Here is a 24,920-nt window from a genome sequence, read left to right on the forward strand (position 1 = left end):
AACCCGGCAACCTCAGGGTTTTAACCCTGGTTCCTTTGAATCCCAGTCCAGTGCTTTTTCCACTGTACCATTCCCTGGTCTGGCTGTGCTTTTCTTAATATGAGTTCTTCTCATTTCTTATGGAGTGCATTTTTTGCTAACTTTTTGTTACTAATTAAAGTGACATCATTAGTTTTATTTACTCCTAATTGATTCATATATTGGCATATTAGAAAATAATTAAATTGTATATTTTCATTATCTAGCATTCTTCTTTAGGTGTTTTTAGTTGTTTTTCTTAAGTAAAATTTTATTATCTGAATATTTGTTTTTGTGGTATTTGTGTGTGTGTGTCTGTGTGTCCTAATGCATAGGCTACATCTTCTAGAAACATAATAGCAATAAAATCAACTTCTATATTTGTTCACTATGATGAAAATGACTCCAAGGTCCCAGCATTAAACCCCATACTAGTTCTAGTTAGTGTACACATTTTGTTATCTATATTCTTGTTTTGCTTAAATTTTAATGTAGAACAAGCTATAATTTACCAAAGGCCTGTTTAACAAAACTAGAATATAATCTGTTCTTTCCCTTTGGCCTCTTATTGTGATAGCCAGAACTTTCACATAGTGATGATGCTTTACTGTGTGCCAAACCCTGTCCTAAGCACTTTACATATATTTAGTTTTCTCCTCACAGTCACACATAAAGAAAACAATTTTATTAATAACACCAGGAAAGGGTCAGCAAATCTTTCTGTAAAGGGCCCAGTAGTAAATAGTTCAGGCTCGATAGGCCATGTGGTCTTTGTTATAACTACTCAGTTCTGTCATCATAGCACAAAAGCAGCCATCGACAACACATATGTCAATGAGTACAACCATATTTCAATAAAAGTATATTTATGAAAACTGGTGGCAGGTTAGATTTGGCCGAAAGATGGTAGTTTGTTAGAAGTCAGGTGAAATGGTCAACATCACAGCTTGACCCAGATCATAAATATAGCAATATCAAATTAAGTTTTAATTCTGAAATATTGTATGAAACAGAAATATATGGAAGTGATAAAAATGGCTACCACATGTGATGTAAACTTGCCATATGACTGATAGATTTTATCACATTATGTCTAATCTTCATAATGACTTTGGATGGAATTAACCAATTAAAATACAGGATACTGCCTAACCTGTGGTGGCGCAGTGGATAAAGCATTGACCTGGAAATGCTGAGGTTGCCGGTTCGAAACCCTGGGCTTGCCTGGTCAAGACACATATGGGAGTTGATGCTTCTAGCTCCTCCCCCGTCTCTTTCTCCTCTCTCTCTCTCTCTTCTCTAAAATGAATAAAATAAAATAAAATAAAATACAGGATACTCATTTAAAATAGAATTTCAGTTGAACACTTGAAACCTGTATAGTTATAAAATTCATTGAATTAAAAGAAATTAAAAAATAAATAAATAATAGAATTTGAGGTTAACAATAAAAATGTTTGGTACAAGTGTCCCAAATGCAGTGTTTGTCTGCAATTCCAATTTGGGCATAGTATTTTGCTAACAAATTTAGCAGCTTTACTTTGAAGGTAAATGCAAATAATCCCAATTTTCTGTTAGAAATTTGGGTCTCAGAGATATTTGCACACCCATGTTTATTGTAGCATTATTCACCACAACCATAGAGTGGATACAACCTGAGTACCCACTGATAGATGGATAAAGAAAATGTGATGTCTACATGAATGGAATATCACTGGGTCATAAAATAGGAGATGCTTTTATCTCCTACAACATAAATGAACCTGGAGAACATAATGCTAAGTGAGATAAACAGGTCACGGAAGGACAAATACTGCATGGTTCCACTGGTGCAAGGATTCCCAAGTAGATAAACTCATAGAAACAGAAAGTAGGATGATGGTTACCAGCGCTGAGAGGTGGTGCTGTTGGTGTGTAATTTCAGTCAGGAAGGGTGGGGATGTGGGGGTCTGGGGATTTGTTGTGCCAAAATGTGCACATAAGTGACACTTGAACACTGGGAAAGGGTGAAATTAATGTGGTTTTTCTATCAGAATAAAAAAAAATAAAACAAGGGAAAACAAGATAGAGCAAAAAAAGAGGCTTACTGCATGAAAATGGTCATGTGAAAATCAGAAGTAATCTGCTCATAAAATTAAATTTCAAAGTAATTTATTAATGTTCATGTTTTTATATAAATAAAATTACATACTAAAGAGAGGATTCATAGTATGTGACAAATAGAAATGCTTTTTAATGGTAACTGTTCCAAATTACTCTTCAGAAGTTGTATTTTGAGTTAAATATTGAGGTTCAAGAATGTCAGTATTCAATACTATGCCACAAATCCCTCTTTTGAACAATGACATGTGCTGGTTGTAAAGGTTGTCAGAAAATTGCCTGAGAATAGAATGTTGCCTTAAACAGATATCATTTGTGCCTGACCTGTGGTGGCGCAGTGGATAAAGCGTCGACCTGGAAATGCTGAGGTCGCCGGTTCGAAACCCTGGGCTTGCCTGGTCAAGGCACATATGGGAGTTGATGCTTCCAGCTCCTCCCCCTTCTCTCTCTCTGTCTCTCTCCTTGCTCTCTCTCTCTCTCTGTCTCTCTCTCTCCTCTCTAAAAAAAAAATGAATAAATAAAAAAGTAAACAAACAGATATCATTTGTGCAGACACAGTAATGCCAGGTCCCTGATATGATTATCTGCACAAAAATCTGTACTGTTTGCCATTTCCTATCTCTCCCGAGTAAGTGCTTACAAGCAAGCATGCCCTGATGTGCCAGATGATTACCTCATGTACTGGAGCTTTATAGTAAGCACATAAAGCAAATAAAGAATTACAATGAGGACTTGCATATCAGGGTTCTCAGTCCTTGAGGCTGGGAGAACCCTGGTCCCATCTTTGCTGTATCTTGTATCTGTAATTTCTTTTAAGTTTTGTGGCACCTTCCACTCAGGACTGTCCTTGGCAAAGTCAGTCTCTGCAAAGAGTGAATTCTTTTTTATTTTTTAATGAGACAGAGACGGGGATGAGACATGAGAGTATGGACTTCTAGTTGCAGCACTTTAGTTGTTCATTGATTGCTTCTCATACATGCCTTGATGGGGGGCAGGGCACTCCAGCCCACCCAGTGAATCTTCCCAAGACAACTATCTGGTCTCAAGCCAGCATCCATGGGATTATGTCAATAATCCCATGCTCAAATCAGGACCCCATGCTCAAGCCTATGACCTCAGTTTCAAACCTGGGTCCTCAGCTTCCCAGGACAATGCTCTACCCACTACACAACCACTGGTCAGGCACTAGTATGAATTCTAAAACCAGGCAGACTTAGCTTCTTACAAGCTACATGACCTGGGGTAAGCTATTTCTCTACTTTTTCTTCATCTGTAAAATGTGGTCCAGAAAGCACCTTTCTCAGTTTTTTTGTTGAGTAAATTTATAGTTATAAAGTACTCTAAAAATGATGTCTAACACAGAATAATCACTTAATAAACCATAGATATTTTGGTCAAACTATCAATTTATAAAATAACAATGGGTCTCTGATACTTTGTTGACTGGATTTTTCCTTCCTTCTTAACACTCCTTTCATAACACTGAGAACTCATATGATGTGAATGATAAAAAAGATATCTGAGGGCCTGACCTGTGGTGGCACAGTGAAAAAAGTCAGCCTAGAATGCTGAGGTTGCTGGTTCAAAACCCTGGGCTTGCCTGGTCAAGGCACATACTAGAAGCAACTATGAAAAGATGTCTGGTGCTTGTCTAGCAGATGCCATTAACTATGAAAAACTTACAGCTATTATTATACTTCAAAGAGTATTATAGAACACTTTCTCCTAAGATCATAAGCAAGGCAATGATGTCCATTTTTATCTTTTCCACTCAGGGCTATAAAGCAATGAGGCAAGAAAAAGAAAAAATAAAGTTTGAAATTTCTTTTATTGATACTGACAAGACTGTATACACAAAATTCAAAATAAGCCATAGATATTTGAATAAGTAATTAAATTTATAAAGGCAAATGGAGAAAAAAATCACTATACAAAAAGAAATTGCAATTCTATGTACTAGCCTGAAAAATAAGAAAATAAATAACTTTGACAGTGAACACACAATAAAATATACAGATGTATTATAGAATTGTACATATAAAACCTATGTAATTTTATTAACCAATGTCACAATAAATTCAATAAAAAATTTTAAAGAAAAATATTTATAAAGTAAAATACAGTATATACTTAGTAATAAATTAAAGGTATTTAATTAATTAAAGGTATTCAATACCTATACAATTGAAACTACAAAACACTCTTAAAAATTAGATGACCTAGGAAAATGGACAATTATATTGTGTTCAACAACTGGAAGAGTTACTATTGTAAAGATGTCAATTTCATTCAGGTTATTTTATAAAAATCAATGCAATTCCAAGCATACTCCCAGCTTTACTTTTGAAACTGATAAGGAGATTCTATAAGTAATACAGAAAGAAATGGTGAATAGAGAAGGCACATATAGACTCTACTCTGGTTTGTGGATGAGCGTGTCAGTACTAAGCAAATCAGTGTCTTACATTCCTGTGGATAACAATGGGCAAGTCAGCTAATCAGATTCAATTGCAATAATCATATTAAAATTGTCCCAAAAGACCATCACTATATTCTCCCTGAGAATTCAATCAGGAAAGAAAGCAATGTGGATCTCCTGGGGACAACATGAAGAGAGACAGCATGCCAAGAATAGCTAATACAAGAAGAAGAACAGCCAAGACATTGAAACAGAATTCATCCAGATAATACATTTTCAGTCTGAGGATCTAGCCATGCCTGAAGCCAGTTACACCCAAGGACTTTCCAGTAATCAAACCAATAAATTCTTGTTATAACTGACAAATATGGAAACAGTGACAGACAAGCCAGAAACTGGGAAGTTTTCTGCAATATACATATGTATGAAGCACACATTACATATATATATAAATATATATCTCATACGTGGCATATGGAACTATTGAAATGCTCATACATAAAATAAAGTACTCTTCAAAATGTAATAAAAACAGGTAAAATGCTTAAAAAGGTACACTCATAAAAGATACCCAAACAGTCAACGAGCACATAAAAAAGTATTCAACCCTGGTCGGTGCTCAGTTGGTTAGTGTTATCCTGACATGCCATGATTGTGTGTTCAGTCTCAGTCAGAGCACATGCAAGAATCAACCCATGAGTACATAAATAAGTGCGAAAGTAAATCTATGCTTCTCTCTTTCCCTCTCTCCTCTCTATTCCTTTCTCTCTAAAATCAGTAAATAAATTTTAAAACATTTGTTTAAGTATTCAACATCATTACACATCATGTAAATACAAATTAAAACCAAAACAATATATTGCCACATTGTTGGAATGGCTCAAATCAGTGTGGGGCCAAGTATCAGGACCAACTGTAAAAAGTTCATGCACTACATCTAGGATTGTAGGTGCAATCAGCCTTTCTGATATAGTGAAATACCTACCAAAACTACACCTGAAGCCTACCCTGATCCACTAATCACATTCCCACATACAGAGCATTTACCAAAAGAAGTTGGTGTCTGCCAAAAGGACAATGGAAAGGCAAACAGACATTAAGTAAACAAGCCAAACACATAACTGTACATGTTATATTTTAACATTTATATAAAGATCAAAGCTCTTGCCGGGTAGCTTAGTATGTTAGAGCATTATCCTGATACGACATTGTAAGTTTGATCCACAGTCAAAGCACATACAGGACTCAACCAAGAAATGCATAAGTGGAACAAGTCATTTTCTCTCTCTTTTCATTTATCTCTACAATCAATAAATAAAAATTAAAATAAACCCAGAAAAAACCTAATAAATTATAATTAAAATGAAAATCAAAATCATGCTTTCCTCTGTGGAGCAACTGCTGAGAAGGCAGATGAATAACCTTTCTGGAGTGATTGAAGTGTTCAGTTATCAGGGTGTAAACATTATGTGCAATTCCATCAAGCAGTACACTTAGGATTAGCACTTCTGTAAAGTACTGTACATATTCCTTAATAAAATAGAAAATGATGACAGGAAGTGCTATAGGTATAGTGTGGCTCCATGGAATGACTGGGATACATTCTGAGAAGGGCATCAGTAGACAATTTAGTCATTGTGCAAACATATTAGAATTCACAGGCAATAGGAATATCTCAGCTTATTACAATCTTCTGGGACAACCATCATCCATTGCTGATTTATGTGCTGTATGCAACACAGGACTGTACTTTTAGAGATGAGGGAAAATATAATAGAAGGAAAAAGTGTGGCTAAATGTACCTGAAGCACAAACCAATAAAGCATCATCTTAGGTAAAAAAAAAAAAAGGGGGGGGGGAGGAGTAAAACCTTCTGTTTGAGGATATCAAATATCTTTCCCCACTAAAATGGGATGACTCCCTATCTGATGCTTGTTTTACTTATATCGAGTTTTCCTCACTGTCCTCGCCTCTTTTTGTTTTGAGATCACAGTGAACTTACACAGATGTATCTTTCCACTTGAGTAATGATATCATGTGACTGGACTGTGGAGATGACAACAGTCCAGCTCCAAACTGAGGCCACGTCAATATAATCAGTTGATTTGTCAGGGGGAGTGTAACATCTGCAGGATGACAACTCTAAAACTTGTCAAAGTCTAAGAGGCTGTGTATGGTCATAATGGAAAAACTTATAGGGAAGTTTATGGAACCACTGCTTCCATGATAACCAACATCAAGGACTTAATGTTCTTGAGCCAGTACTGATTGGTGAGGCCAATGATCAGGGAAATGAGCTGGAAACTAGTCCACCAGAAACCTATGAATCTGTCTCCCAGTATCACGGCCTTACTAAACTCAAATAAGAAATTCTATAGTCTGCCTTTCATTTTGCATACAAACTCTTTCTTTTAGACAACTCTAACCAGAAACTGTATAAGAAATTGGTTCTGGGAAATGGAGTCCCAGCCATGCCCAAATCAACACACAGAAGTAAACTGACTTAATTTCGGCTTTCTTGTCACAAGGTCTTTTTTTACTCTCAAAACACTGGGTGTTTCATTATCAGCCAGGAGCAATGAGAAAGAATAAAATACAAAAACACTTCTTGAAGACCTGTGCACTTAACAATTTCTGCTGAAATTACTTATTAGACAGGTAAAGCTTTGAACAGTAAAAACTGGTAACTTCAAAAAGAATAAAAGGGTTGAAGAATATTGAGTATGCAATTTCCAGGATCAGCCATACTAGGTCAAAATGGAATGACCAAGTACAAAAGCAAAATACAAATGAAATAATACTAAAGTGTGCATACTATGATCACTGAACACTTAGAAATGAGTTAATCATAAATAAAGGACCACCCTTACCTGAATATGAAGAAACACACTCCTTCACTTAGTGATGGAAATAACATTTATATCTAAACCCAAATAAAAGCACCTCAGAATAAAACAGAGTGGAAAAATATTAGAGGAAAATTTATCACCTTAATTATTGATATCAGAAAATACAAACCAGACACCATAGAGTAACTTTCCACTTTAAAGGTGAAACATTGATATTTGCTTCTGGAGCAAATTTTCTGATAGACTTATTTTTTAGGAATTTGTGTGTGTATGACAGAGACAGAGAGAGGGACAGACAGACAAGAAGGGAGAGAGATGAGAAACATCAATTCTTCATTGTGGCACCATAGTTGTTCACTGATTTCTTTGTCATATGTGCCTTGACTAGGGGGCTATAGCAGACTGAGTAACCCCTTGCTCAAGCCAGCAAACAAAGCCTCAAGCTGGTGAGCCTTGCTCCAACCATATGAGCCTGTGTTCAAACCAGTAACCTCTGGGTATCGAACCTGGGTCTTTTGCATCCCAGTCCAATGCTTTATCTACTATGCCACCATCTGGTCAAGCTCTTAGGAATTTTGACTTGTAATAAGCAATATTTTTGAAGGTATTATCACATGGTTTATATACAAGGAATTTCTCTCAATTGTGATTTCTCAGTAGTCTTCAAAAAAATGAGGGAAAATTAACTACTTTAATTATTAAAGTCATAGGATGTGCGCACTGTGTGAGATCTCACATGTTGCCTTAGATTTGAAAAGCTTTGTAGAAGTTCCAGTCCTTACATTTTTTGTTTTCTTTAATTTTCTTTAGAGTTAGAAAATAGACAAGACAAAGGCTTTCCTACACATTCATAGGGCTTCTCCCCAGTGTGCATCCTCATGTGAATCCTAAGAACTGAAGAACAGATAAAGACTTTCTCTCATTTCTTACATTCATGAGGTTTCTCTTCAGTGTGAGTCCGTCTGTGCACTGCAAGGTGGGAAGAACTGATAAAGGCTTTCCCACACTCCTTACATTCATAGGGTTTCTCCCCAGTGTGGCTTCTTATGTGTCTTCGAAAGGATGAGGGACAACTGAAGGCTTTCCCACACTGTAGACAGTCAAAAGGCTTTTCTCCAGTGTGCATTCGGGTGTGCACAATCAGGCCTGAAGAGTGACGAAACGCTTTCCCACACTCCTTACATTCATAGGGTTTCTCCCCTGTGTGTGTCCTCATGTGAATCCTAAGAGAAGAGGCATAAATAAAGGCATTCCCACATTTCTTACATTCATGAGGTTTCTCCCCAGTGTGAGTCCGTCCATGCACTGTAAGGTAGGAGGAACTAATAAAGGCTTTCCCACATTCTTTGCATTCATAGGGTTTCTCTCCAGTGTGGTTTCTTATGTGTCTTTGAAACGATGAGGGACAACTGAAGGCTTTCCCACACTCCAGACAATCAAAAGGTTTCTCTCCAGTGTGCATTCGGACATGTACAGTCAAGCCTGAAGAGTGACGAAAGGCTTTCCCACACTCCTTACACTCATAGGGTTTCTCCCCTGTGTGTGTCCTCATGTGAATCCTAAGAGCTGAGGCATAAACAAAGGCATTTCCACATTTCCTACATTCATGAGGTTTCTCCCCAGTGTGAGTCCGTCCATGCACTGTAAGGTGGGAGGAACTAATAAAGGTTTTCCCACATTCCTGGCATTTATAAAGTTTCTCTCCACTGTGCAGTCTCAAGTGTGCAGTGAGAGATGAGGGACGACTAAAGATCTTCCCACATTCCTTACATTCGTATTTTGTCTTGAAAGTATGATCTCTCACATGTGCTCTGAAGGATGAAGAACAACTAAAGGATGTTCCACATTCCTTACATTCAAAAGGCTTCTCGCCAGTATGGATTCTTGTATGTGTTATGAGGTAAGAAGAAGAACTAAAGGCCTTCCCACACTCCTTGCATTCATAAGGCTTATCTTTACTGTGAGTTCTTTTCTGTTCCATGAGAGATGAACAGCTGAATGTTTTGCCACATTCCTCACATTCACAGTTTGTCTGTTCAGGGTGAAGCTTCATATGCGCCCTGAAGAATGAAGAACAGCCGAAGGCTCTGGTACACTGCTGACATTCATAGGGTTTGTCTTCCACGGGGGTTTTCATATGCTTCCTGAAACAGGCAAAGAAATGGAAAGCCTTCCCACACTCCTTGCACTGGTAGGGTTTGCTTCCCATGTGTAAACTGATGTGGTTCTTTAGGGAAACATGATCTGTGAAGACCTTTTCACATTCACGACATTCATAGGATTGTACCTCAGCAGTTCTCTGGAGTACATTAAGATTTGAATTTTGGCTTAAGTTTTTTCCATGCTGGTTTTCTTGGTTACATTCATAAATGTTCTCCACCACATGATTTCTTTTAAAAATAAAAAGCACAATATTAACAATAAATACATTTTTACCATTAACAGTAACAATACATGTTTTGCACCCTCTGGTGTTATAAGCTGAAACTCCTCACAGAGGGCTCTACAATAGCTGGTATTTATCAGAGTTGGTTGTTTTAAAAAAAATTCTTTTCCAAGTAAGAGAATGGGAATAAAGAGACTCCTGCATGCACCCTGACTGGGATCCATGAGAAAACCCCCATCTGTGGCTGATGCATTGCCCATCAGGGGCCATGTATGCAACTGAGCTATTTTTAGCACATGTGGCAGAGGCTCCTCAAAGTCAGATAAAATTCCAGGGGTGATGCACTCAAACCAATGGAGCCATAACTTCAGGAGTTGAGAGAGAGAGAGAGAGAGAGAGAGAGAAAGAAAGAGGGAGTGGTGGAGAAACAGATGATTGCTTCTGCTGTGTGCCCTGATGACAATTACACCTGGGACATCCATACACCAGGCTGATGCTCTACCACAGCACCAACAAGCCAGGGCTTTGTAAATTGTTTTTTAAATTAATTTTAAGGAGGTGACACTGATCAATAGACACATAGATTTCACTGAACATCTCCATAGCATTTAAACTGTTAATTGCTTTATGTATCTGTGACTTTTTGACTGATGGGATTTTTCTCATAACTGCTTACAATTGAGTTATATCAAACATCGAAGATCAGTCTCATTAGAAGGAAATATCTAGTAAAAATTCTTTATGAAATCATAACTTTTGACAAGTATTAGATATGTATTCTTTATTTTTTGTGACATTTTAAGACACTCTTCTGGGGCACTTTTTACCTTTATATGAATGGAACTCACCTCAAATGTCTCTCATGGTTTTTATTCTTATAATCAATGCCATGGTACTCCGACGTTTTGTGTAAAATAGATGGCTGTGTATCATTCCTCTTGAATCTTATTATTTCCTGTTCACTGGATACTATTTCTTCATAAATATCTTGTGAAGTGACTGATTGATTAGTCTTAGATTGAGTGTAAAAATCTGAAATGAAAGGTAAAGGCACCTTTGTACAAAGGGCTTTCGCTGTGTGGCTATTTCTTTTTTTTTTTTTTTTCTGATGCAGATAGAGCCTTTTAATATGATTGGTAATAATCACATTTACTGTATGAGTGTATTCTTTTCTAGAACAATCTGCCATCAATTTTACATAGTGTTTTTCTCCCCCTCATCCCTTTAAGGCTTCTATTGTGGCTGAGGCCTATGACTTTGTTCCAATTGGGCTGAAATTCTATACCAACAAGTGATTCTTAAAGGAGACTTTAATTACTTGGAAGAATTTAAGCAGCAAAGGTTATTATAAACGAGTATATTTGAAGAGATTTCAAAAAAGTAAGTATTAAAATGCCTCTGTATTGGATAAGGCATGGTAAGAATTTAATGACTAAGTATAACATGCCTGTAGCCACCCCTCTGCTTGAGATGACAAAGAGCTGTCAAGAATCCCCAGAAAGAAGAGATCTTTTTCTTTTTCTTTTGTATTTTTCTGAAGTTGGAAACAGGGAGGCAGTCGGACAGACTCCCGCATGTGCCTGACCAGGATCCACCCAGCACACCCACCAGGGAGCGATGCTCTGCCCATCTGGGGTATCACTCTGTTGCAACCAGAGCCAGAGGCCACAGAGCCATCCTCAGTGCGCAGGCCAACTTTGCTCCAATTGGGCTTTGGCTGCGGGAAGGGAAGAGAGAGACAGAGAGGAAGGAGAGGGGGATGGGTGGAGAAGCAGATGGGTGCTTCTCCTGTGTGCCCTGGCCGGGAATCAAACCTGGGACTCCTGCACGCCAGGCCGATGCTCTACCACTGAGCCAACCGGCCAGGGCGAGCTCTGTGGCTATTTCAAGACTCTGCTATCAAACACAGGGTCAAATTATAATCAAGTGAATGAGGAATAATGCCATGAAGATTTTGATGGATGGTATAAAAACAAGGCATTATTAGGAGAACAAAACAAACAGAAACAGGCTCTGGCTGGTTGGCTCAGCAGTAGAGCATCAGCCTGGCATACGAAAGTCCAAGGTTCAATTCCCGGACAAGGCACAAAGAAGAAACACCCATCTGCTTCTTCACCTTTCCCTTTTCTCTCTATTTCTCTCTTCCCCTCCTGCAGCCAAGGCTCCACTGGAGCAAAATTAGCCTGGGCACTGAGGATGTCTCCATGGACTCCGCATCAGGCAATAGAATGGATTTGATTGAATCAAAGCAACGCCCCAGAAGGGCTGAGCATTGTCCCCCGGTGGACATGCCAGGTGGATCCCATTCTGGCACATGCAGGAATCCGTCTGTCTGCCTTCCCGCCACTTCTTACTTCGGAAAATACAAAAAACAGGAACAGTGTAAAATGTACATGACCAAATACCAACTTACAAAAAGGAAACAAGGAAAGTCTTTTCAAAAACAAAAAAAAATTGTTAATAAAAAGTCAAACAGTAATCAATGGTGTATATGGAAAATCATCTCAGACAAAACACGTGTTTGGCTTTCACTTGATTTTTCCGAATGAATACCCCTCAACCTAGACAGTTTCTCCCAAGAACTCTTGCCTTCCTGGTGCTCCCCCTGGACAGGCCCTCTCTTTGTCATCTCCAGGTCCTCCTCCTGCTTCCACTGGAAGATCAGCCAGGGTGTATGCAGTGCGTACCCTGTTAAACAGAAAGGCATGTCACACACAGGAAAACAAGGAGGAACCACAAACATTTCCAGGAGATAAGGCTGACACTTTGGTCTTCAGATACTGAAAACATAGCGTCAGGTGTAACTCTAATTGCAAAAAAATGTTTAACAAAATATATTTAAGGGAGATGAGTTGCAACAAAGCCTCTGATGTCCAAAACTGATTTGAAACCTTGGCCAGATAGCTCAGTTGGTTAGACCATAGTCCCAAAGCACAGAGGTTACAAGTTTGATCCCCAGTCAGGGCACATATAGAAATATATTGATGTTCCTGTCTCTTTCTCTCTCTCTATTCCACTTGCTGTAGTCAATCAGTAAAAATTAAAAACTGATCTTACATTCATATCTAATGCTCAGTATATTAGACTGGTCAGCCAGGACATTTTACATTCCTGCTGAACGTGAGTAATCTCACAGAATACCAATTTTACACAAGGTTACTCTGAGATCATGGTAAAGTAAAAAACAAGAAAAAGGTCCACCCACATGGTCAGACAGTCATTCTCTTTAGAATTTATCTGAAGAAGCTGAAAACATGCTCACACAACACCTGCACACACATTTATAGCAGCTTTATTCAAAATTGCCAAAACATGGCAGCAGCAAAGATGTCCTTCTGTAGGTGAAAGGATGAATGAAAATCTAGAAAATGGAATAACAAGCATGAAGGAACTTTAAATGTGTTACTATCTGAATGAAACCAATGTGAAAAGGGTACATACTGTAAGACTTCAAATACATGACTTTCTCAAAAAGAAAAAATGATGGACACAGTAAAAAGAGCAACAGTTGCCAGGGGATACAAGGGAAGAAGAAATGAGTCAGCCAGACAAAGAGGACTTTTAGGACAGTGAAACTATCTGCATGATATTACAGCAGTGGGTGTACATCATCGCATATTTGTTCAAACAACAAAGGTACAACACCAAGAGTGAAGCCTAATGGAAGCTATGGACTCTAGGTGATGATCATGTGTCAGTGCAGGCTCATCAACTGTGACAAATGCAGGACTCTGGTGGTGTGTGCTGACAGTGGGGAGGCTGTGCACGGGGCGGTAAGGGGTATATGGTAAATCTCTGTATCTTCCATTCAGTTTTGCTATGAACGTAAAACAGCTCTGAAAATAAACAAACATATTTGTTAAAAAATTTTTGTCTACCTAGAATTATAGAATGATGCTTTATTTGGAAATAGGGTCATTGCAGATGTAATCAAGTTAAGAGGAAGTTGCATTGGATTAGGGTGAGCCCTAAATCCAATGACTGCTGTCCTACAAAGAGGGAGAGACTTAGAGACAGAGAGAAGTCTGTGAAGATGGAGGCAGATTTAGAGAAATGCAGCTGCAAGTCAAGAATACCAGGATTGCTGACCACCACCAGAGCTAGGAAGAGACAGGCAGGATTTTTTCCATAGAGCTTCAGGAGCATGGTCCTGCTACCACCTTGGTTTCAGACTTCAAAAAGTTTCTTTTGTATTTGGTCACCCAGTTTGCAGTACTTTGTTACAAAAGGCCTCAGAAACGAATACAGCTTGATCCACAGATCCATCCTCCAATCACTCAACCAAAGTTCAAATCCTATAAAATTTACCAACACTCTCTGACTGAGACACCCAACAGCTCCCTGTGTCATGTTTTTCTCACTTGACTGAGTAATAAACCCAACTTCTTTAACTTTTATGTTTTCCTGGTGTTCCTTCGGTAAAGGGCCTTGAAGTCAGCAAAATTCTCAAGAGTTCCCAAATCATAAGCCTCCCTGTGTCCCGCAGTGACCCATGAAGTCTATGCCCACACTTTCAACCCTCAGTAAGGCTTGAGGCTTTCAATCAATGAAAAGGCAGTTCAACACACATGTTTATTTTCATGGTCAAGCCACTACACTATACGTTTCTGATGTGTTCATCATATTTACCAATGTATTCTTATTCTTCAGCTCAAATCCTAAAATAAGGAATAAGGTCAATTTGTCAGATTACTTTTCTAAACAACTGAACCTAGGAATGTTGCCTTTCTTACCTAGTGAGGCCAGGTTCTGGAAGGTCTCCAGCATCACATCTCTGTAGAGGCTCCTCTGAGCAAGATCCAGCAAAGCCCACTCCTCCTGGCTGAAGTCCACAGCCACATCCTCAAAGACCACTGGGTCCTGAAACATCCCACACATTCTGTTCAGAAAGGTGCCAATACCTTTTGTTCAGGAGGATGAGTGATACTGACAATATGGGGCAAAGAGAATCCATTCACAGGACATTTGAAGGTTGTGTGGTCTCCTGACACCAACCCCGGGACTCAGCCATCAGTCAGAACTCTTTCTCTTTCCCCCACACATCCTCCTGACTGAAAAAGTTCTGAATCACAGGCATCACAACACTTCTAAAACATTAAATTTCTCTCTCTATTGTTTGATGAAAAAAAATTCTGGTCTTAGTATGATCCAGAACAATCCAGACCATATAGCAAAAATGAGAGAAATGCTCTCTGAATGAAATATAGCAGTTCCTCGAATGACTCCTTTTTGTTATAATATTGATGAGATGTGTGGGAACCTCACTGTTGTTTATATGAATCAGTCTATAGGGAAACTGGTTTTATTTATTGCCGTTTTCCATAAAAATGCAGAAATTATCAACAATGTTAAGTGAAGATTTAGTGTTTTGTTTTTTTGTGTGTGTAACAGAGACAGAGAGAGACAGAGAGAGGGACAGATAGGGATAGACAGGGTGGGAGAGAGATGAGAAACATCAATTCTTCATTGTTGCACTTTAGTTGTTCATTGATTGCTTTGTCATATGTGACTTGACTGGGGGCTACAGCAGATGAAGCGACCCATTGCTCAAGCCAGTGACCTTGCGCTCAAGCTGGTGATCCTTGCTCAAACCAGATGAGCCCATGCTCAAGTGGGCAACCTCAAGGTTTTAAACCTGGGTCCTCTGGGTCCCAGTCTGAAGCTCTAGTAACTGCACCACCACCTGGTCAGGGAAGTGAGGACTTATTTTCAGTTTCAACCATGACACTAACAATGCCTTTTTCCAGAAACAATTTCACCTGCTTCCTTCTTTCCCACTATAGTGATCAGTGCAATATGAAACACTGGGTCAAATCTGAATGAGGTTTTAATGAATAAAAACACAATGTATGATGCACAATTATAAACTCACAATGGAATAAACATTTAAATATTAGAATCAGCACACTCAAAATACCAGAAGACATAGGTAATAAAATCTCAGACATTTTTTTTAGCAATATTTTTTCTCAAAGATCTTCTTGAGGAAGGAGAAAATTTAAAAATTAGACATCAATTAAAAAGTTTTTCCCAGCATAGGAAACTATCAACAAAATATCAATAGAAAGGCAACTCACTGAATAAGAGAACAGTCTCACTGATATATCTGTTAAGAAATATATCCAATATTTAAAGAAGTTATAATATTCAACACCAAAAAAAAATACACATACAATCCAGCCCTGGCCAGGTGGCTCAGTGGATAAAGCATCAATCTGGCATGCTAGAGGTCATGGGTTCAACCACAAAGTCTGGGCACATATGAAAAGTAATAAATGAGTACACAAGTAAATGGATCAGCTAAGTGACATACTTTCTAGGTGGCCCAACACAGAAACAGGTTGCTGATCCCTGTTTTAAACAATCAGTCGAAATGGTAAAACAGAAATATTCTTTTGAAGAATTATTAGCTCTTACCAACCTGTGGCATGCTTTTCTGGAACTCGGTAGTGCTTCTTTCCTCACCCATGTTCCCTTCATGGAGAAAGACAGAATGCTGAGAAGTTACAGCTGAGGCAGAAGAGTCATGATCATTGAGGTCTCTCCACAATTCACACAATCATGAGCCTGGATGCTGCAGCATGGACCACTCCCCTCAAACTTCCCCCACACATGCACACACACTCATGCAGATACACAATATTCTCATACATATATTCATAGGCCCGAGACACCAAAGCCAACACACACTAATCCTGTAAAATGGTGGAGTAATCTTACCTCATCTAGGATTAGAAAACTATTATCTGGTTCTTGTTGAGTTTTTTATTTCTTTCTTTTTTTAATGTTTAAAAGTCCCATTTTGCAAGTAAGTTGACTGCAGCCTAGAAGTTTAGCTGGCAGTTTGCCTATGATAATGAAAAGCATAAAATGTATCAGGCAATACCTTCAACTTTAGAATATACTACAAAGAATATACACTGTCTCAAACCCAAGAAAGCACTGACTTAAATACCACCTCTGGGTGCTCCATTCCCAATATTACTCCTGCATCCCTTGGCAGGCTAACACACATTACTGCTCAGCCCTTGCTCAATGGGCTCCCCCATGGTATGCAGGGTCCCTGAAATGGTTTTTAAAAAGAGCATCAATTGCATAAATTCCACACATGGGAGGCAGAGAATACTACCACGCTGTAATTCTGCTGCAAAGGTTTACTTGTACAGAAGCAGCAGCACAAAAATACTTAAGTTAGCAGAGTGTAGATCATCTCATAGCAATATCTACAGTGCTGGTGCACAAATTTCAAGCAATGAAAACACAATTGTTCCTTCCACTGCAGTGGATCAAGTATGTATTTTAAAGCCAATAAAAACTGTGATATTCTTTACTATATTAATAACATGTTCCATTTGAGCAACTATAATGTGAGAATGACTGAAGAGATGCCCATACCTTTGCAAAGAAATTACTTATTTTTCATAGGAACTCTGCAAATCATATTATTACTAATTAATAATTCAGGAATCTTACAGTCAATTGAATACACACTCAATGTTACCCAATTAGAGAGCCACTCTATCCAGTGTGTATGCAGGTCTATTTATCTTCAAAGCTGAAATGCACTATGTGTATATTTCTGAACATAGACTTTTAACTTCACTGTCAGCGAGGACTTTATTCCCTAACATTTACCAGGGTGTGGCCTAGAAACCTGTTGGGCACATTATGCAGAATAGACAAATGAAGTATTCTATTCAAATGTTTTGTCTTTGAATACCTTCTCTTGACTAAGACCTATGTCTTGAGCAAGGTAGCTTCCCTTAAGGCCCCTACCTCCTGCTCCTTCATTTCATATTCACTTAGGTGAACCTGATCCTACTACATGCAGTCACAGGGGACACAGCACTAAACAAAACAGAAGAACCCTGAAACACATGGAGTTCATATTTGTTTTTCAGGGAGGGCAGTAATTAACAAACTATCAGGTGTTGACAGATATAAAAAAATGAAGTACATTATAGGGATAAGGAGATGCACACATATTTCTCTTTAGTGAGTCAGAATGACTCATGTGACAGAACAGAAGCAGAAAATTAAAATAACTGTTTCTTATAACACTGGAAATCCCAGCCCTGGCCGGTTGGCTCAGCGGTAGAGCGTCGGCCCGGCGTGAAGGAGTCCCGGGTTCGATTCCTGGCCAGGGCACACAGGAGAGGCGCCCATTTGCTTCTCCACCCCTCCCCCTCTCCTTCCTCTCTGTCTCTCTCTTCCCCTCCCGCAGCCAAGGCTCCATTGGAGCAAGGATGGCCCCGGCGCTGGGGATGGCTCTGTGGCCTTTGCCTCAGGCGCTAGAGTGGCTCTGGTCACAACAGAGCGACGCCCCGGATGGGCAGAGCATCGCCCCTGGTGGGCATGCCGGGTGGATCCCGGTCCGGCGCATGCAGGAGTCTGTCTGACTGCCTCCCGTTTCCAGCTTCGGAAAAATGAAAACAAACAAACAAACAAACACTGGAAATCCTCAGCTGGTGTGGTGTATATATATTTATAAACAAAAATATCATCAAATTCCAGAGAAGGAAAAATCAGTATCAATGAGCTAACCACTGAAGTTTGGAAAAAGTGCAGCATATTGGGTTAGAAAGAAAAGTGAAAACAAGGCCCAATTAATGACAGTTACAAAACTAATAAACAGAATCAGAAAAGCCAATGCATCCTTTGAAAACTATTGAGGTTGAGAAAGCCATAGCAATTTATTTAGCAGCAGAGCCCTGACAAAAGGAGTTATGAATTAGTCATAATTACACATTACAAAAAGACTGCAACAACAACAAAAAAATGATGGATATGGAAATGTATAAGTAATTAATTAATTTCAAGAGAGAGAGAGTACAATTCTCCAGCAATGATTTAAAATAAATACAACACTTGACTATATCTAGCCATTATAAAAAATCTCAGCAGTTTAAAACACACCCACAAAGGAAACAGAAGTTTCAAACTGTTTTATCAGGTGGCTCACCAAATAAGTAAACATTTTAATATTCCATTATAGGGGTGGAAATACTTGTTTTCTCAAGTATTTCCAAAACCAGGTAAGTACAATTAACAAAAATCTCTTACACATTAGTGCAAATAATATATCAGTATAGTCAACAAATGAATAATAAATATATTAATCACAAACAACATTCATTTTGTCCTAAGAATAAAATGTGGTTAAAAAAGAAATCATTAGGCCCTGGCCCATTGGCTCAGCTGTAGAGTGTTGGTCTCACATGTTGACCTCGGTCAGTATACAGGAGAAGCAACCACCTGCTTCTCCACCCCTCGCCCCCTCCTCTGTCCTCTCTTGCAGCCATGCTCAATGGTTAGAGCAAGTTGGCCCCAATGCTGAGGATGATTTCATGGCCTCGACACAGGCACTGATATAGCTCAGTTTTCCCATGGAGCCGTGGCACCAGATGGGCAGAGCATAGTCCCTTACTGGACTGGGTTATGCAGGAGTCTGTTGGCCTGCCTCCCTATCTCTCACCTAATAAAAAAAAAAAAGAAAGAAAATGTTATGAAAATAGAATCGATTTATATAATTCACCTTATTAAATTGTCACGTGACTCATCCCCTTCAATAAAAAGTAGTCACTGTCTAGATTAATGTTCACTAGCGATAACAATTTAACCCACCAGAACTAGAGGGGAACACGTTTTACTAGGAAAAAAACCTACAGACATACAATAAACATTGTATTTAATGCTGAAATGGTAGAATAATTCCCTCTGGGATCGGGAACAAGGCAAGGATATAAATTCTATGCTATTCAACATGAACTGGATGGAGGACCTGGCACGTGCACTAAAGAAATACAAGGTACAAGGTAAAAAACAGCTAAAACGGGCAGATGATCAAGCCTTATGTATGAAATTCAGAAAAGATCTACACACAAATGATTACAATGGATAGCTGCATTCGGCAACGACAGTTACAAATACACTTAATTATTAGTTCACTTGTATGCACCTGAATATAATGTAGCAAACGGGTGCCCACAGGCAGGGTAATGTAAAGATTAAATAATATCTTGTATGGCCAGTAGTCACCACCGTTGTGGCTATGCAAGTGCAGGTTCCCATTGGATTCTGGCAGACAATAAAGAAACAGTGGAGCCAAAAAATGGTGGGCTATTTCTTTACTAAAGTCGCGCACCAGCCAATGAGCAACACGCACAGGGAACACACTTCCCTTTCACTCAGGGCTCCCAAAGCCACTGACACATCCAGTTCCACACACAGGAGAATCATCTCCGGTTTCTCCTAGAATCAAAGGCCCCACCAGTCTCAGTGGAGCTCGCAAAAGCCCCTAACCTCTGGTTCCCATCTGCACACTTTCATTCTCTCTGTTCTTACTCTGCAAACATGGCTTCTCCCTCTGCCTCTTTTTCTTCAAAACTTTCTGGCGCGAAAACCTCTCCTCCAGCAAACATTAGCAAAACAATGGCCCATCCCACGCAGGAAAGTATTCTGCAATTTCACAGACACACATATACCTGTCCCTGCCCAGCCCCCATGCAAGCTATAAGCGAACAAACATAAAAATTATTATTTTAGAAACTTATTTGACCAACATATCTCCTGCACCAGAGGGGAACGGAAGGGGGACGTAATGGAGCTGAATGCCAGCCCCTTGCTCACCGAACACGCCGAAATCCGCAGATCAGCGCAGAGACGACCAGGTGAGGCTCTTGTCCCCGGATGCGAAAAGCGGTGATGCTTTTCCTGTTTGGAAAGGGAGCAAAGGACTCATCTAGAGGCGATTTATAAATATTAGGATATAAGCGTTGTTCTCTACTTCCCTTTGCTCTCACCCGATTGTACCCAGCCTAGAGTGCCCGATTCAGGGAGTTGGAGACGAGTAACAGCCACGGGCGGAGCGGACCAGGGCTCTGAGGTAACGTGGCGGCGATCGGAGGCCCGGGTGCGGGGTCCGGCGGCGCCACCCTCTGATCTCTGCCTTCCCCAAGCCCGAGCTCTCCACCTCTGCCACCAGACCTGAGACAGGGCCGACCCAAGCCGGGAAGATTGCAGACCCAGGTGAATATTGAGCTCAGACAGGAGTGAGGACACTAGAAGACAGAGCCCACGGCGCACGCACGCGCAAAGGCTCACTTTTGCTTCCTGCTAAGGGGCGGGGCCTCGGGAGCTGGGAAATGAAGGTACCAGACGCGAGAGAAACAGGGAAGCACCCAGAAACAGGGAGGGGAGGAGGAGCAGGGAAACAGTCACTTCCAAGGTAGCGTAGAGACCTGTTAGTTTCCTCCCAGGAGAGATGAGCTGTTGGAATTGGATGAACTTGGGACCGAACTATGTCAGCGGGTGAGGTTTGAACAGTCCTATGATGTGAGACTTACTCAGATATTCAAAGAGGCAAGGCTAGGTCGAGGGGCAGGACTCGGGGAGGTTGGGGCTACAGGCGGTTAGGTTTAGGACCTATTCAGGCTCTCAAGAGTCACAGACTGGACACAAAACTTAAGCCAGTAGGAATCCATGAGATTGCGTTTCCATTCACTCAGTCCTCTCATTAGGCCTTTAGTGTTACCTTTCATTGCTTTATTGATAACTGGTCATGTAGAGCAGGGGTTGGGAACCTATGCCTCACAAGCCAAATGTGGCTCTTTTGATGGCTGCAGACAAATCTTTAAAAAATATAATGTTAAAAATATAAAACATTCTCATGTATTACAATCTATTCATTTCCTACCACTCACGTTCATGGTTGCAGGTGGCTGGAGCCAATCACAGCTGTCCTCTGGGACAACACCAAATTTTTATTGGATAATGCATAAGGTACACGGGTCATTGTGAGGTAAAGGAATGACTTTTCTCCTTTTAATCAAGTAGTCAGCTAGCTAATTGCAGAAACCCTTTTGATGAACAAGATGGCTAAAGAAAAAAGGATGAGGAGTATTGTACTTTTCAGCAGAAATGGACAGAGGAATTTGCCTTTGTGGAGAGAGCAGGTTCTGCAGTGTGTCTAATATGCAATGATAAAATTGCACCTATGAAATGGTCAACTATAAAGTGGCACTTCACACACGCCATAGTACATTTGCATCGAAATATCCAGCAGGGGTCAGCAGGAAGAAAGCATGTCAAGAGCTACTGTGCAGAGTGCAAGCTAGTCAGCAGCAACTCCGTGTTTTGACCCAACAAGGTGACTGGAATTTGGCTAGCTTTACTGTTGCTTTAGCAATTGTGAGAAATGGAAAGCCATTCACATATGGTGAGTATGCCAAAACATTCATGCTTGATGTTGCCAATGAACTTTTTGACTACTTTTTGGATAAAGACGAGATAACCAAATGAATAAAAGACATGCCTCTGTTGGCAAGAATTGTTCCTGATCATACCATCATGATGGCAAATCAAATTGAGGCAACACAAGTGAAGGACATAAATGCAGCATCATTCTTTTCTCTCGCTTTGGATGAATCAACAGACGTAAGCCATTTATCCCAGTTCAGCATGATTGCAAGCTATGCTGTTGGTGAAACACTACATGAGGAAAATCTTGCTGTTTTGTCTATGAAGGAGACAACAAAAGGGGAATATTTATTCAAGTCTTTCACTGCTTTCACTGAATTTGCTAAAGAAAAAATCTACCGATGGATAAACTTATTTCGGTGTGTACTGATGGTGCTCTGTGCATGGTGGGGAAAAACAGAAGATTTGTAGCACTTCTTTGTGAACATGAAAAGAGACCCATCCTAAGTTTTCACTGCATCCTACATCAGGGGGCGCTTTGTGCTCAGATGTGCGGTGAGCAGTTTGGTGAGGTGATGTCACTGGTCATTCAGGTGGTCAACTTTATTGTTGCCTGAGCTTTAAATGATTGCCAGTATAAAATACTGCTGATGAAGTTGGGAATAACTATCCTGGTCTGCTTCTGCACAGCAATGTGTGTTGGTTGTCAAGAGGGAAGGTGCTCAGTCATTTCGTGGCTTGTCTGAGCGAAATACGAACTTTTCTTAAAATGAAAAATGTCGAGCATACTGAGTTAGCTAACACTGAGTGGCTCCTAAAGTTCTACTATCTTGTGGACATATCTGAACCAGCTCAATGTGAGAATACAAGACATTGGAAATACAGTCTTATCTCTTCAACAAGCAGTGTTTGCATTTGAAAACAAGCTGGAAATCTTTATTACAGACATTAAAACAGGTCATTTATTACACTTTGAAAAACTGGGAGAGTTTAAAGATGCATGCACAGCAAGTGACCCTGCTCAACATCTTGATCTCCAGCAGCTAGTGGACTTCACATCTGATCTGCAGTTATTCAAAGTGCGCTTTGGAGAATTTCATGATTGCACTCATCTTTTTAAGTTCATCACCCATCCACACGAGTGTGCAGTGGACAGCATTGACCTGAGTTACATCCCCGGTGTCTCCATCAGAGATTTTGAGCTACAAGCTGCTGACCTGAAGGCCTCAGACATGTGGGTGAATAAGTTCAAGTCACTAAATGAAGATTTGGAAAGACTTGCATGACAGCAAGCAGAGTTGGTGAGAAAACATAAGTGGGGAGAAATGAAAAAACGTCAACCTGCAAACCAGCTGATTGTCAAAACTTGGAACACACTTCCTATCACATACCACACACTGCAGCATGTGAGTATTGCTGTACTTACAATATTTGGCTCTACCTGTGCATGTGAACAGTCTTTATCACATCTAAAGAATGTTAAGACTAACCTTGATCACGTTTAATGGATGAAAGTCTCAACGCCTGCATGAAGCTTAACCTCACCACGTATCAACCACACTACAAAGCCATCAGCAAAACCATGCAGCACCAGAAGTCACATTAATGGTAAGAAGTACTTTATTCATCATTGGTTAGCAACAGCATAACAATGTTATTAAAAAGAATTTAGAGACTTATTATACTACAAAAGTGTTGGTTTTACATAAAATGCACACATTTACTTGTATTTTTTTTTGTATTTTTCTGAAGTTAGAAACAGGGAGGCAGTTAGACAGACTCCCGTATGCACCCGACCAGGATCCACCCAGCATGCCCACTGGGGGGCAATGTTCTGCCCATCTGGGGCATTGCTCTGTTGCAACCAGAGCTATTCTAGCACCTGAGGCAGAGGCCATAGAGCCATCCTCAGTGCCCGGGCCAACTTTGCTCCAATGGAGCCTTGGCTGTGAGAGGGGAAGAAAGAGACAGAGAGGAAGGAGAGGGGGAGGGGTGGAGAAGCAGATGGGTGCTTCTCCTATGTGCCCTGGCTGGGAATCAAACCCAGGACTCCAGCATGCCAGGCCAACACTCTACCACCGAGCCAACCAGCCAGGGCAATTTACTTGTATTTAATGTTAAACATATTATATGGCTCTCATGAAATTACATTTTAAAATATGTGGCATTCATGGCTCTCTCAGCCAAAAATGTTCCTGACCCCTAATGTAGAGAAAGGCTACTGCAATTATTTATGTAGTTTACTTTAACTGGAAACCTTGCTGACCTCTAATGTCCATTCCTAAACTTGGACTTAAAGTACAAATAAAATGTTCTGTACATATTTTTTTGTTCTAATATTTGTTAGATTGAAACAAGGGGCGGCCACTTCACTGGGGAAGGGGAAAGCCTCCTTTTAGCTTCTCTTGGAAACTGCCGGGTCGGTATAAAACTGTAAGAATGAGATGGCACTCGAACATCAGATCTGCAGGCTTTATTAGATGAGAAAGACCTGCCGGGGCACTTCTCTGGGAAGAAGGGCCTCAAAAACAGACTGAGGCAAAGTTTTATACTTTGGGAATAGCCTTGAGCAAGGGTGTGCTGGTATGTTTGGCTTTCTGGAATACTCCTCTTTGGGGTGACTGACCAGCTTTCTGGAATTCCTTTGTCCCAGGGGCGATTGTCTGGTAATTAAGAGTGGGGTCAGGTAGCCAAGTGGAACAGGAAAAGGGCAGTTGTAATTCAGTATCTATCATTTCTCAACTCTGTCGTATGATAAAAAAGGAAAAGAGGTGTGGGAAGGAGAGGGTATTGGGTCCAGGAAGGAGGTTTGTCTCGGACCAGCCATCTTCTGGAGCTACTTCCTGATGTTATGCCTATAGGGGGCTCCTTCATGAACCCCCCCAATGGGGAAGTTGGAGTAGGGGTTGTAAAAGCATTTGATTGTAGGTAATCTTAGAGATTTCTCTCA

General features: G+C 40.1%; 1 protein-coding gene across 1 annotated transcript; it reads right to left on the reverse strand.

Moving 5' to 3' along the window:
* Positions 1–4,040: 4,040 nt before the first annotated feature.
* Positions 4,041–20,830, reverse strand: LOC136333302 (zinc finger protein 699-like). The gene is made up of 8 exons (XM_066272271.1): positions 20,575–20,830; positions 20,402–20,485; positions 16,493–16,620; positions 16,194–16,246; positions 14,506–14,632; positions 12,362–12,460; positions 10,621–10,804; positions 4,041–9,776 (listed from the first exon to the last, which is right to left on the reverse strand). Exons 4-8 carry the CDS (start codon positions 16,239–16,241, stop codon positions 8,306–8,308), a joined length of 1,929 nt encoding a protein of 642 aa, XP_066128368.1. The 5' UTR covers positions 16,242–16,246; positions 16,493–16,620; positions 20,402–20,485; positions 20,575–20,830; the 3' UTR covers positions 4,041–8,305.
* Positions 20,831–24,920: the final 4,090 nt, after the last annotated feature.

Source organism: Saccopteryx bilineata, chromosome 1 (assembly GCF_036850765.1).
Source record: "Saccopteryx bilineata isolate mSacBil1 chromosome 1, mSacBil1_pri_phased_curated, whole genome shotgun sequence".
NCBI classification, from domain to species: Eukaryota; Metazoa; Chordata; class Mammalia; order Chiroptera; family Emballonuridae; genus Saccopteryx; species Saccopteryx bilineata.